This window comes from Macrobrachium rosenbergii, chromosome 15 (assembly GCF_040412425.1).
Source record: "Macrobrachium rosenbergii isolate ZJJX-2024 chromosome 15, ASM4041242v1, whole genome shotgun sequence".
NCBI lineage: Eukaryota > Metazoa > Arthropoda > Malacostraca > Decapoda > Palaemonidae > Macrobrachium > Macrobrachium rosenbergii.
In genome coordinates this window covers 46,792,839-46,807,590 of record NC_089755.1, presented here as the reverse complement: position 1 = coordinate 46,807,590, position 14,752 = coordinate 46,792,839, and the positions used below count along the sequence as shown (strand labels likewise).

Here is a 14,752-nt window from a genome sequence, read left to right as displayed (position 1 = left end):
AGAGAGAGAGAGAGAGAGAATCAGCTTCATAGAGCACCGCAGCATGTGTGTTGCAACCCTTACATACATTAGTAGGTGTTGGCGTGTGTTTTATGTGCACTGAAGCATTTTTGATTCGCAATTTCATGAATGCTGTTTTCTTACGATATTGTTAACAGTTTTATCCAGCAAAGAAGGCTAATACTTATTAATAAATATATCCAGTGTATAAATATATCCAGACATATTTGTAAATTTGTTAATGACATACACAAAAATGAGAAGAAACCCTATATATAACTTTGTTAATGACATACACAAAAGTGAGAAGAAACCATTTTTATAACTTTGTTAATGACATACACAAAAGTGAGAAGAAACCATTTTTATAACTTTGTTAATGACATACACAAAAGTGAGAAGAAACCATTTTTATAACTTTGTTAATGACATACACAAAAATGAGAAGAAACCCTATATATAAATTTGTTAATGACATACACAAAAGTGAGAAGAAACCGTATTTATAACTTTGTTAATGACACACAAAAGTGAGAGGAAACCAGAGATCATTGGAATTCTATCAGGCAAGATCTGAAACTTTCCCTTCAAGTGCCGTGTTGTCGAGAAATTCGTGACGTCTTGGTGGCTGGCTGAGGCGTCCAAATTTGCAAGTGCTTATGCGTGCAGGGCGCTCGAGGATGACCTTAAAGGGACAGCGCTTTTCCTTAAGGAGGACTCGAGGACGAGGGAAGGTGGGGGGTGGGGGAGGCAGTGCCTGTACCCATGGTGGTGCTTAGCTGCTCATTTTTGGCAGCAGAGGGCCATCCTTATGGTTTTTTTATGTATCTGTGGGATTTCTTTATTGGCTAATTTGAAAGCATTCTCTGTTTGTCGTAAATTGGTGGGTGGGCCAGCATATCGTTTACATTGATTTAATGAATGTAATTTATGATTTTGGGGTGAGAGAGATTTTCATATGCTGAATGTATTGTTGTAGTAAATATATATATATATATATATATATATATATATATATATATATATATATATATATATATATATATATATATATATATCTTGTGATGCCACAGTGTCACTTCAGAAATAAGAAGGATGGAGGATCAGGTATACATTTAAAAGTGATTAGATGAATACAACTTGTTCTAGAATGGGTTGAATTTATTGTGAAAGAGATGTTGTCCCACCAAGCTTCATCAAATTTTAGTATCTTTGGTAATGCATCCTCAACTTAAGAAATTGCTACATTAGTTAATTTGCCCCTGAGGTATCTAGTGTTTTTTTTTTTTTTATTGAAGCCAAGTGCGAAGAAAAAGTTTCTGAAAGACACACCAACTGTTAAGGTCTGTTTCGTGCATTTTCTGAAGCTTCCTCAAATTTTAGTGTCTTTGATGACGCAGCCTCAGCTTGAGAAATGAGACACAAACTATTACGATCTGTCTTACGTATTTTCTGCATTGCATTTCCACTCCTTATCAAGTAGTGATGATAATTTCAAGAGTATGCTGGGTACGAAAAGAACATGAAGGCACCGGAGATGTATTCAGTGTTGAATATTCAGTCATGGCGAATTATCCACATATCACCAACCTATCGCCTTCCATTTTCATCACGTGATCAAACATCCTCACAGTACTGAGCCATCTTTTCAATTATACTCTCTCTCTCTCTCCATACTCTCTCTTGCTCTCTCTCTCTGCAACACTTTTTCCAGCTGCACACACAATGCACTTGAATACACATTACGTGTATTCCTTTTGTTTGTTATAAAGACGCGACGATAAGTGAAAATTGCGTAGTAAGTCAAGATACTGTCATGCCATTGGACATTATATATATTTCACAAATGAGACTGTAATAAAACCTCTTATAAATTTGTGGGGGTGGGGATGGGACCTTAATAAAGCCACCCCAGCAATTTGTGGGGTGCGATGGGAGCGTAATAAAACCTCTTAGCAATTTGTGGGGGGCGATGGGAGCTTAACAAAAACTCTCAGCAATTTGTTGGGGCGATGGAGCGTAATGAAACCCTTTAGCAATTTTTAAAGGCGATAGGAGCTTAACAAAAACTCAGCAATTTGTGGGGGCGATGGGAGCGTAATAAAACCTCTTAGCAATTTGTAGGGGGGGCTGTTGCCGATGGGAGCGGCCTTCAATGCGAAGATGCCCTTTTACTTAATGATATGCAAACTTGCAGGGGAGACATACGATTAAAACGATATCCAAACATGGTGGGAAGAAATGCGATTAAATTCGTAGGTGATGGTAATCTGTCCTTGGAATAGGTAGTCGCAACAGGTAGGAATCCCTAGTTAGGAGGGAGAATGTTGTCACTGACATATATCCATAATGTTTTGCAAAGTGCTGATGTCTAATCATTTTGGTATAATTGTTTTCCAAGTCAGATACTGTGTAACGGATGGACTGGAATAGGATTGTAGTAAGTTCTTTATGGTGTGTTTAATTATGAATAGCAAATGTTACCTTTGCTGCAATGATGAATTAGCATGCACTGCAACGCTTAGAAAGTGTTAAGGCAGCTATTTCTGTGTAACTTGGAAGTAGAGCTTTTAATTGTCGCCCTCCTTCAGGTGCCTAGATACTGATTTCATTGAAGGAACATTTTATTCAATCTGTTTGTTTTTATCTGTTACGTTATCACAGGCTGTTGCCATAAGGTGTTAGGGGGGGAATTAAAGGCCTGAGGTGGACCTTAGAACTGACAAACCAAAATATAAGTGTTTCATGAGTATTTTTACTGATAGCCTTTCGAATTATTCTTCAGTGAGCAGATTCTGTGTGTATTTACCTTTTTCCCACATGTTCCCCGACACTCCAGAAGCGCGATAAGTTTTCCCATTAACTCACGTCCCCGTTTTTGTTGCAGATTCAACAGACATAGTAGACTGCAAGTTGAAGTTGATCCTGGGCTTGATATGGACCCTCATTCTCCACTACTCCATCTCCATGCCCATGTGGGATGGCGAGGACCAAGTAGCGCCCGGGGAGAAAGGACCCACGCCCAAACAGAGGTATGTTGAGCCTCTCCGAGTTGGTCAGATGCATGCTAAACTGGTGTTGCAGCGTTAGAGGTCTACAGCCACTCGTGAGTTGTGGTGCACGGGGGGTTAGGTTGGATGAGTAACAGTGATGGGAAAATATAGTCATAGCGGATTGCAGGCTGTTTACTTTCACATTTAAATGGACGTTAAGGAATGCAGATGTATATGTATGTGCGTCAGTAGCCATATATATATTTGTGTATTTGTATGTATGGTAACTGCAGTGATGCAATTAATCCTGTAGGAGAAGATTGACGAAATGAATACGAAGTGTCAATGTATACTTCTTGGGACACTACTTCCCGCCCCCCCCCCTTATATTTTATTAGGAACTTCTGTTTTGTCATTATTTAGATAATTTTTTTTTTTTTGTATAACTGAATCACGAAAATATGGAACGTAATGAATATATAAATAAAGACAAAGTCCACGAAGGAGAGAGATATATTTACATGCACATGCACTCAAACTACAGAGGATTGAAACCTGTGTACTCCCTGGTGTCTTATGCTCACATACAAACAGCTGTTTATCTATATATTGTTGTTTGTGTTCATTTGATCATATGTGCTCCAAGTCCCTCCTAACTATTAAAATAAATGTTTTCTCTGGCTTTGCTAAAACAAACGTTGCCTTATGATATAAGGGACCATATATTTGGGTTTTTATTGCGAATTCATTTGAAGAATCGTGGAATTTGGCGAAGTTGTTGAGAAAAGGTTTTAGAAGGAGAGAGAGAGAGAGAGAGAGAGAGAGAGAGAGAGAGAGAGAGAGAGAGAGAGAGAGAGAGAGAGAGAGAGAGAGAGAGGTTAAGTCATTTTAGTTGTATTCTACAAATGACATAATGAATAATTTTTGCATTGGATAGTTACCCTATAAGATTCTAATGCTCAAGTTTACAGCCTATTCATTTAGGTATTGAAAATATGAGATTTTATTATTTTAACTATTAAAATGGCTGAATACTAGAGCAGATATAACACAGTCCAAATCAATCTTATATTTTTTTACTTTTTGTGGTTTAAAATTAATGAAGAACTTTTGTCATGTGCTGTTTGAGAAAATGTAAGTAAACGACAAAAACTCGTCATCATATTAGACAGGTATCTTACGTCCCAATACATAACATTTTCAGGTTTCTTATATTTTGGCTTCAGTTCCTTCAAGCCTTGTAGATAAAACTAAAACTTTAGAACCTATGTATGCGAGAGATTTAGCCAGATTTATGAAACCTTATAATTAGTGTCATTTATTATATATGGTACATCACTATAATGTGGCCGGAAATAATAAGTAAAAAATCACAGTAATGTATATGACCGATTCTATTTTTCCAAAATACAAAAAAAGGGGGGTTAAAAATAAAAGTGAGCTTTCGACCTTTTGCAGCCAAATGAAGAGGGCCGTTGTGCAAACGATCGAAAGCTTCTTTTTTTTAACCCTTTTTTGTATTCTGGAAAAATACAATCGCTTATATACTTTATTGTGGCTTTTTACCTAGTATTATGACTTTTTACTGAGTATTATGACTTATTACCTAGTATATGGCAATCTCATAAATCAGTAAAGCATGTAAGGGCAAATTCTTTTAATGTGGGAAACCCTGGAGCATTAGTGAAAACAATAAATATGTGTTGTACTGTATTACATTGTTACTAAAGACTAGAGCATTGTAAGAACCTTTGACCAAAAGATCACCATAAATGATCTTTTGGTCAAAGATACTTACAATACTTAACAAAATAATTACTTATTGTTTTGTAAAGTAAGTTGACAGCTTGTTAATAGGTAACGCTGTCATATTATGGTCTTAGGAGTTTTGTAAGCAGTGTGTGAATGAGACTTTTCCACTGAAAAAAAATGTAAGTTTTAAAGTGTGTCAGATATTAATGAAACGCTTTCCGGCTGCTACTTACAGCTTGAAGCTCAGATATAGATTAAAAAAATTCACGTGTCGGTTGATTATAAATTTGCTTTCTTTGTAATAAATTTACATGTAAAAATTGATTACCACTTTGCTTTGTTTGTAGAGAATTTACATGCAGAGATTGGTTATTAATTTGCTTTCTTTGTAAGCAATATATGTGTAAAGATTGATTATTGATTTGCCCTCTTGGTAAGTAATTTATATTTATAGATTGATTATTGATTTGCTTCTTGATTAATGATTTGGTTTCTTCGTCAGTGATTTACATGTAAATATTGATTATTGATTTGCTTTCTTTATAAGAAACAGACATGTAAAATTTATTATTAATTTGCTTTCTTAGATACACCGGAAACTGGACGTTGCTTGTGATTATAAAAATGGTGTATCAGGCAGATACGAAAAAAAATATATTGAATTGAACTGAATATAGAATTTAGGCCAAAGGCCAAGCACTGGGACCTATGAGGTCATTCAGCGCTGAAACGGAAATTGAGAGTAAGTAGGTTCGAAAGGTGTAACAGGAGGAAAGACCTCGCAGCTGCGTTATGAATTAATTGTTAGGAGAGGGTGGAAAGTAAGATGGAAGACAGAGAATATGAAAGGAGGTACAGTAAAAGGAACGCAAGGGGTTGCAGGTAGGGGCCGAAGGCACGCTACAAAGAACCTTTAGTAATGCCTACAGTGCACTGACGCCACTACCCAACTCACCACGGGGATTAAGAATATATTTACAGCGACAAAAATCGGTAATATTTATTATATAATATTTATTCATTATACATCAGGTAAAATAAATAAACCCGTACAAGAAAAAGATTTGTTTAAGTGAATCCTGGTGACAGTAATTTCCCTTGTAAATGTTTTGTCATTTCGTCTTTATTTCCGCTCTTCATAAATGCAGGTTTGGTCTTGTTAAAATCACATTCTTTAACGAGCTCTCATTGGTAAAGAAAAGTGACCTAATAAAGTTGTGGTCTTTTTACACACTGTTATGTAAACTCTTCTACAAATCCTCTTTTACAAAGTTCAACTGTAAACTTAAGACGGTCTCGCTAGGGCGTGAAGAAGCCAGGGTATAATTTCATTAATGGATAATGAAGATAATGATTATGGTTTTTTTTTTAACAATCCCTGTGTGCATCAGAGCACACATTTTTGCGTATCCGAGCTCATCTGAAAATGAAGATTTATCTCACCGCTAATTTCACGGCAACATCAAAGGTGCTGCTTATCTTGCCTCTGAAGCGTTTTCCCGTAGCATAGGTGTTATCGCAGCAATAGGTCGTAGCCTTATAGAGAGGGCAGTAAAATCTCCGAAAGAACCAGTCGGTTTCATAATTTGCGTGGTAGTGGCGGTCGGTAGCTTCCTTAGCGATAAGAGGAAAAAAAAAACAGAGTATTATTTATGTCTCAAGTTCATTGTAGCAAACCGGTAATCACGAGGTCTTAATAAAACATCTATAAAGCGTCAGGTCTGTGCTTTTATAGCTCCGGTGCGGATTACATATTCAAATTTTAGGGACTGTTCTGTAAAAAAGTATATGTAAAGATGTAAACCACTCAACACGCTCTCTAGTGAAATATTGTACGTGTGCTTAGGAATCTTTTGGGGTTTAGGTATTCATGCTTAGTGATTTTTTGAACAGCGTATATTTAATTTGGAAGAAAAGTATAGGACATTGATTTGCAGCGATGGAAAAAGATAGATAATTGATGATGAGACTGCATCGTCGGTCGTTCGAGGTGGGGTTCGAATCCCATTTTCTTTGGAGGCAACCAAGTACAAAGAAACAATATCCGTTTCTTAGTCGCATTTTTTTTTTTTTTTAGTTTTCCGTACAAGAAAACTATTGTGCCGGCTTCGTCTGACCGTCTGCACTTTTTCTGTCTGCCCTCAGATCTTAAAAACTACCGAGGCTAGAGGGCTGCAAATTGGTTATGTTGATCATCCATCCTCCAATCATCTAACATACTAAATTGCAACCCCCTAGCCTCAGTAGTTTTTATTTTATTTAAGGATAAAGTTAGCCATGATCGAGCGTCTGGCAGCGCTTTCCGGAGGTGTGTAACGCACTTTCCTCTACCGCATCTGGGCAGCAACTGACGTGGCAAAAAAGCGCGGGCCAGCTACCGGTCGAGGGGTCGTAGTTGATAGTTTTATGCAGTAATATACATTGTACAGAAACTCGATTGCGCAGAAGAATCTTCGGCACATTTTTTACTTTTTTTTTTTTTATAGACGAGACCACTGTGCAACAGAATATTTGAACTTGCGTATACGGAATCCTTAAGATAAGTAACATTTCTGTCAAATAGAACAACCTGGAATACTTTTCCTCAATTGCAATTCCTGCCCAATCGTCAAGATAAATACTGTACTTTTTGCCTTTTAGTCTCTCTCTCTCTCTCTCTCTCTCTCTCTCTCTCTCTCTCTCTCTCTCTCTCTCTCTCTCTCATTACAACTTATCAGTAACACTAAAATACTCGTTTTCTTTGAATTTTCCATCATAGCATCTTTCCTAATCTCTGAAACTGAGTAAAAAAAAAAATATTTATTTTATCTTTGAAAATTTAGTAAAAACGATTGTTTGTTTTGATTTTCATTACTGGACATGAAAAGCTCACTCCCAATTTGCATGCAAATACGCAGCCTCTTCGCCAGACCTCGAAACTTAAACGCGTTTCGGTTAACTTTAGACGCTTTCCGCAACGAGCTAGCCAAGGTAAACAACCCAATTCCGCGGGTATCGATGGATTTGAGGGGAATTGGTTTCAGCAAAAGTGTTTAAAGGGAACTGCATCAGCTGCAGAAGTGTTTTGACGAGAGGAATTTGATGATGCTACAAAAAATAATATTGTGAGACTGTAAATTAATTTTTGAGATTTAGGCCTATACGACGTACTCCATATTAAACACTAAAGAATAGGAAAGTCTTTTACCGTAATTTCAAGCGAAACGTGTAAATTCAAATTAAAATAAAGAAGGTTTTCAAAATTTTTAAAAATTTGGCGGACTTTAATCAAGAAACCTCGTCTTGAAGCTGAGGGCATGAAGTGTAAGTTAAATTTCTGTACCTGAAATGAATCGTCAGCGTGTTCTTAATAGCTGGAGATTAAACAGATATTTGTTATCTCTTATCGGTTAAAGTGGTCGCGTCATTATTGTAGTAACGGAATATATAGCCAGTTGTAGAAAATCGATTACGGTAGTGAGAGTGGTGTCACTTAACTTTTTATTTTAGAATATGTTTATTGTAAAAATGTATTGAATCTTGTTTTTGTTTGAAGACTTTAAATAGCAAAAAATTTAGAACAGTATTCTTATTGGCTTAATGGCTTAATGAGACAATAGCATGTTTCATAAGGTGCGTAATAGTGAGAGAGAGAGAGAGAGAGAGAGAGAGAGAGAGAGAGAGAGAGAGAGAGAGAGAGAGAGAGAGAGAGAGAGAGAGAGTGTGTAAAAATAGTAATGATGGGTTGCATAAAATAAAAATGACGTTCGCAAGCTTCTACTATCGACAGTATTAATAGTAATGAAAGCGTCCATATTAAAGAATTCTAGACTGGTTTGGGTGAGGTTGTGTGAAAATTAGCACCGAACTGATGTTATTTTAAGGAAAAGGATGACCAAACTCTGCCGTTAGACTAAGGTTGAGCAACTGATAAAAAAAAAAAGGCTGATCACTTCCTACCGTTTCTTTTTCCTGTTTTCTTCGGACCAGGGCTAGAAAAAGCCTGTAGGTTGCGAGAAAAAAATAGTTACCCATAAGTCTAATATGATACCTTGGGAAATCGCTCTATACAGCCATAAATAGTTCCTAAAGCTATAAGCGAACCCAAGAGCTACTTGTAAGAGTATCGTGAGTGAGTGGGAAGAACCAGACCCGGCTCCGATGAAAGATAGACTCAAGTGGATGTTGAGACCCTCCTTCATAGGGACCCACTGTTGGGTTTCGGGTTTTATCATGACCTCATTGCCACTGGCACCAAAACGCTGAGGTTTGCTGTGAATCTTAAGTTTTAACGAGGCAGGATTACATAATTACTTCGAACGCTTTTTAGCACGGCGTCCACTAGACCGTGGCCCAGCGAGAGGTTCGATGTCAGAGAACCTAGACTAGGTGGTTGATATTTTTGTAAATTTGATGTCAGAGAAGACTATTGTTAATTACTATCGTTAACTTCATCATTATTCGACCAGTTAATATATATGTTACGAGTCAAAAACAAGGTCTTTTTATGGACTGAGTTGAAAGTAAATTTATAACACTAAGGGGTACAGAATCGAATTTGTTAAATCTAACCAAAACTAAACGAAACGAATGTAAGACTGGCTGTGGAATTTCATATGAAACTTTCTGAAATGAACGAACAGATGTGGAATCATTGTTCCCGAGGTTACGAACAGTAAACCAATGGGAGATTGTTAATGACATAAATGGTAAGCAATCCTGTAATTTTTCGTATTGTAAATAAATTGGAGAAGCACTTGTATTTTATGCATATATATATAGTTTGTGGTTCTGTAAATTGAATAGGTCGTTATAATGTCTATATTAATACAAACCTACAAGTTTTCTCCAACAGTTAATGATAGTATCGTGTGTTTTCTTTTTGAATTATAAATATAATACTAACAGGTGTTTGACAGTGATGCATGCAATTTATTTTCACTTGTAAATACAGGTGTATGATTATATAAGTTTGATATATATAATATATATATATATATATATATATATATATTTACATAAATACATATACATACATATGAATGTATGTATGTGTGTGTGCATTCGTACTATTGGTATAATGCCAATGCTGTGCTGTTCACAGTTTTAAATAGTCGTGTGATTTAAAATATGCGTATATTTTTTCGTGTATTTTCAATCAAGATATTTCCCTACTTGTGAGGTGGAAAAATTACAATAGAAAAATTACAAATATATCACGGACCGTTTATGTACTGGATAGTAATTTAGTCGTAAGATAGAACTCCAAGTTTGTAATGATTTCATATCTCCTAGCTCAAACGCCTTGATAAATGAATCGGTGTATTTATCGCTTTTCTCCGTATTTTAACGGTCTGGAACATTGTAAAGGGATATGGTATTTATATGTAAAAAAACGCTCTACGATCAACTAGATTTAGTGATTATATTACTTTTCAGCGTTTTTTTTATGTCATCAGTCGTGGTCTCGAAGTGTTCAGTCTGTATGTCATAGTTTAAATATTATTGTGGTTGAAGTTTTCAGAATTTATGGTATGTTCATGTAAGTTGATTTTTTTTCAAAATTTGAGTGAACTTTCCTTCAGTTACATCCTTTCGAAGTTACAGCCCTTAGTATAAGCGTATACAATAAGCGAGCCACATCCTATGATTTATCACTATCACTGTATTTCTTTCTGAAACGTGGTCAAATTATAACCGGATCCAGCGAGAGGAATTTTACCCGGTCAAGGTCAAGGTCAGGTGGGGACCACCCGGACCTCTTGAAGGCCTGCCCCGAACAGCAGAATGGTCTTAGTTCCAAAAACCAGGAACCAAGTAAAAAGACGGCAAATACGAAAAGGTCTGTTCTTTCCAAGCTAAGAGAAATCACACGCAAGCAAGCAAGCAAGCAGCGTACAACTGCTTTCTGTGTCTCGTCGCTGTTGGCTTTGATGCTGCTTATTTCTGTTTGCTGTTCTTGTTCTTGGTTTTCGTTGGTCTTTTTTGGGAGAGTGTGAAGTAAGGTGGTTTATAAGTATTTTCCCCTGTTTTTTAATGTTTTATCATAAAACACTCCCGTCAAATAAAACCACCATTTTTTTTTTTCAAATACACACTGTTGGGTTAAATTGGTTGTGCTGAAATGTGTTTTTTGTGGTATTTATTTTTGCACCACTTTCGTGCGTTTTACACTCATGCCTGGGAATGGTAGACATAAGTGTGATGCGGAACACACAGCACGTTCATATCAAATAGCTATAGATAACTATATTTGGTAAACATTATGTTGCATGTATTGTATGTGCCTGAAGTAAAATTTGGGATATTACGTGTATGAAACCTGTTTCTCACGGGTTGGCTACGTGTGGGTGTGTGTGTGTGTGTATTTAAACACTGACGTCCGTGAAATTTGGTTTAGACCAAACTGCGTTTGGTGTTTCCGGGCAAAGTGCTCGCATGAGAGAGAAGAGAGAGAGTGAATGGTTCTATAATTCCGTATCCACTTGCACTGTATTGCGGTTGTGCGTTCAAGTCCCGTCTGTACTGACTTTAATTATTGTATTCAGTATTTCATCTGTCTCTTTCTTTTCCTTGAAGCAGCGGAGCGCGCAGATCTACAACAGGGTATGTTGGTTACAATATTAAGTTGTCCCAGTTTCCCCTTGTTAAATTGTAGAAGCATCCGCCCCCCCCCCCATAGCTTCATGAAGTTGTCACAGTTTCTCCGTTTTGAAATGTAGGAGGAGGATCTCTCCCCCACCCCTCGCCTTGTGGAATTTTCCCCCCTCGGCCTGTTACCAAGCTTTCTCCCTCTATTTTTCATTTTTAATTTAGAAATATTGCTCTTGGCATTCATCCTGTATCATTATCTGTAGATGCTCATTGTGAACCTATTTGAAGTTTTGCATAAGCTTCAAAATAAACGGGAAAAGAAAGTAAATCAATGAAAAGAATGCCACTGTTAGATCCCAGATTCCCCATTATTTTAGTGTTAACACTGAATGGCGGGAAAGGTGCGGAGACATTTCGGGCAGAGATTAATGTAGGTTATTTGGACCAGGTGTTGACATTCCTCTTCAGTTTCCCTCAACTTCTTATTCATCTCCTCCAGAAGGGAAAGATGAGCCGGACCATTCACGAATTAATGTGCATTACGCTAAAATAACGTAAATAACAGTAATAATATAGATATAGAAAACATCCAACATGACGCGCAAAGATTAGACAGGCATTCACTCATCTCGACCGTTTCACAGGCACCACGACGCGTCACACGTCATCTTCACTTAAGTAAGGTTTGAGAAACATCACGCCTTCTATCTTTGATGCTTCATCATGAACTGTTTGATAACTTTAACTGACAAGAGTCACGCTTGTTGTTCATCTAGGGACATTTAAAAACGTTTAATTTAGATTAAGGCAAATTTTGTTTTGACGAGCGATTGTTTTTAGTTCATATAGTTTTATTTTACTATGAGCTGGAGTTTCTAGTAGGAAGTAGTGAAAGTACTTATGGTCATATGTTTTAGTATAACCTACCCGTAGCTTCACTCTTGTCAGCATGTTTCTTGTCTTATATAAGTTTATTCAGAATGCACAGTACCTAATTGGTTACCGTAAACACCTCGCGTTATTTTAGACGTATAGTCTGCTGAAATCCGTCAAATCTGTAACCGCACAACTTGAAAACTTGTTTTCAGATTTAAAGCGCTGAAAACCAACCGGTTTTTAGTTGTTGAAGATTTTGAAGACCAGTCACACATGTAAATTTCGTACCTGGGACACGCATAGTGTACGCTGTTAGTGGAGAATCTGTTCATGCTTGCGTGCAGGTTTTTTTTTCCAAAGAATATTTACAAAGCAAAAATGCGCGTGAGCATGTTCGTTGCACACAACACAATCATTTACGTTATACTTGAGAGTAATTACATATGCTACAGATTTTTATCCGTTTTAGATTGAAAGGTACTGTCGAGTGCCATAGAAGAGATGTAGCGAGTCATTCAGTATTGCGCATTGTGAAGTGCCATGTTGAATTTTCAGTCGGAGCTTTAGTACACAATCACAGGTTATAAAGATCAAAGGACAATGAAATGCTTTCCATGTTCTCTTAGATTTCTTCTCCAAAGGAGACCGTCGTTTTTACTAAGTGGTTGATGTTCACAACTGTTGCTCTTGAAGTCATGAGAAAGCTCGGTGTCCATCCAATGTAGCTATGTTTATTCTTTGAGGCTCTTATCGGCCCTCAGTTGGTCAAGAGAAGCAAACAACTGTAAGAGAAAGTATTTTTACCCCTTGAAAAATGGACGGCGCTGCCATATTTGCTGACAAAGCTAAATGTAAGTTTACTTAGGGTAAATCATCTACTGGCAATGTAATTTTTTGTAAGATATGGAATTGCCTTTGGTATTCAATTATCAGCCAGCGTAGTTGCTGTACGTCAAAGAGCTTGTGATGCAAAACCATTATTCAATCTTGAAGTTCTGAAATGTTTAACTTCTTTACCAGGTTACGAAATATCCTCGCATACTGCGAGATAAAAAAAAGTATAAATGTGTTTGAATAAAAGCAAATTCATTTACTAAAGTCTACAGTACATTATTATTCGGATTCACCTTAGGCTACGTCTTCCTAGGCTAGATTTAGGTTGGGTCGGAGGTACTGCCTTTGCATCGGCACCTCCTGATCGCCGTAACCGTCGTTCCACAGGTGATGAGGTCTTTTAATTTGAATGTCTCTTGCCTTTCACGTTTTGTGTACTATGTCTTCCGTTTCCCCGGTTCCCTATCTTACAAACAGGATGTTTCCTACTGTATCCCTCATTTTCTTATTATGGCTGCTGTAATTTTTGCTTTTATTCTTTCTTCGTTGGGGACTCGGTGAAGTTAAATTTGTTCATAGACGTAGGTGAGTAGCGTAGCATTTGGTAATACAATTGGTGGGAAGGGACCAGGTGCTGAGACCTGCAAGTAAGCTAGGTTGGATGCACTAATTAGAAAAGGTTACGATAAATAACTTCACTACTTAAGGCACACAGATTTAGACGAAACCAGTTTTTTTTTTTTACAGGTTGGTTAGGCTTAATGACATCTTTATATCATATGTATTTCCATCTCCATGCACTAAATGAATCGGAATGGATGACAGGAAGACAATTATGGACAGCATCTCCCAGCCACTTGCTCTTTATGCGATAATTATACTGCATTATTATGATATAGGTTACCCAAGTGTAGTGCTTATTTTGCATCTTGGGCAGTAAGCCATGATAAAACTCGTCTTATGATTTGGGGGACCATGAGGTCGAGGCTATCTTAGAGTTAACCTCATTTCACAGAATTTTGCTGGGAAATGAGTATTGCTTCATTTTTCGTAGTAACAAGAAGTATAGCTTAATTAATTTATTTTTGGGGGTTTAACAAGCTAAAGCAATTTTGCATTTAAGTTTTGTAAAAAAAAAAAAATCAACAACTACAGTACTGCAAATAAATTTAACCAGACCTGTAGAAATATATAATTTTCAATTTTGTTAGTTCACTGTAGCCTCAGAATTCCTTGTGTTCCTTTTTTTTATATGCCAGTGGTTTAGTGGTACTGTGATTAAGTTTGTAGTAAAAAAAAAAAAAAAACGGGCAATATGTAGCACCAGTGTTCTTTTTTACAATGTAATTTTTTCCATAATCTGTGCTGTACTTACCAATTTATGAGGTGGTTGTCGAGTTTTTCAATGTTAAATTAGTGTGTGTGTTTGTCCTTTGCTTAATGTATGTGTTTCTGTTTCAGGAATTGGGAATATTGTTCAGTAGAATTGAGTACAGTATACATTACTTGAGAAAAGTTTTGTAAATTTTGAAAATGTGGATCATGCCTAAAACTTATTGTTGAAGTTTTACTGTTCTATAAGGTAAAATTGTAGGTCTTGAGATGTCCTCTAGCATTTTAAAACTTGTCAAGATTGGAAATACACGACTGCATTGTAGTAGAGATTGGAAATGCAGGATTGCATTGTAGAGTGAAAACTTTTCAAATGAAATGCAGTACTTTAT

The 14,752-nt window shown here is 36.7% G+C and overlaps 1 protein-coding gene across 21 annotated transcripts in view; it reads left to right on the top strand.

Moving 5' to 3' along the window:
* cher (filamin-A) overlaps positions 1 to 14,752 on the top strand; it is a 292,709-nt gene that overhangs the window by 130,016 nt on the left and 147,941 nt on the right. For 11 of the 21 annotated variants that reach the window (XM_067117610.1, XM_067117609.1, XM_067117608.1 and 8 more), the window contains 2 exons: positions 2,888 to 3,032; positions 10,432 to 10,566. In XM_067117610.1, the coding sequence (XP_066973711.1) occupies positions 2,888 to 3,032; positions 10,432 to 10,566 (280 nt within the window). The remainder of the gene's footprint in view (positions 1 to 2,887; positions 3,033 to 10,431; positions 10,567 to 14,752) is intronic. The other 10 variants (XM_067117617.1, XM_067117615.1, XM_067117612.1 and 7 more) reach the window with 1 other exon arrangement.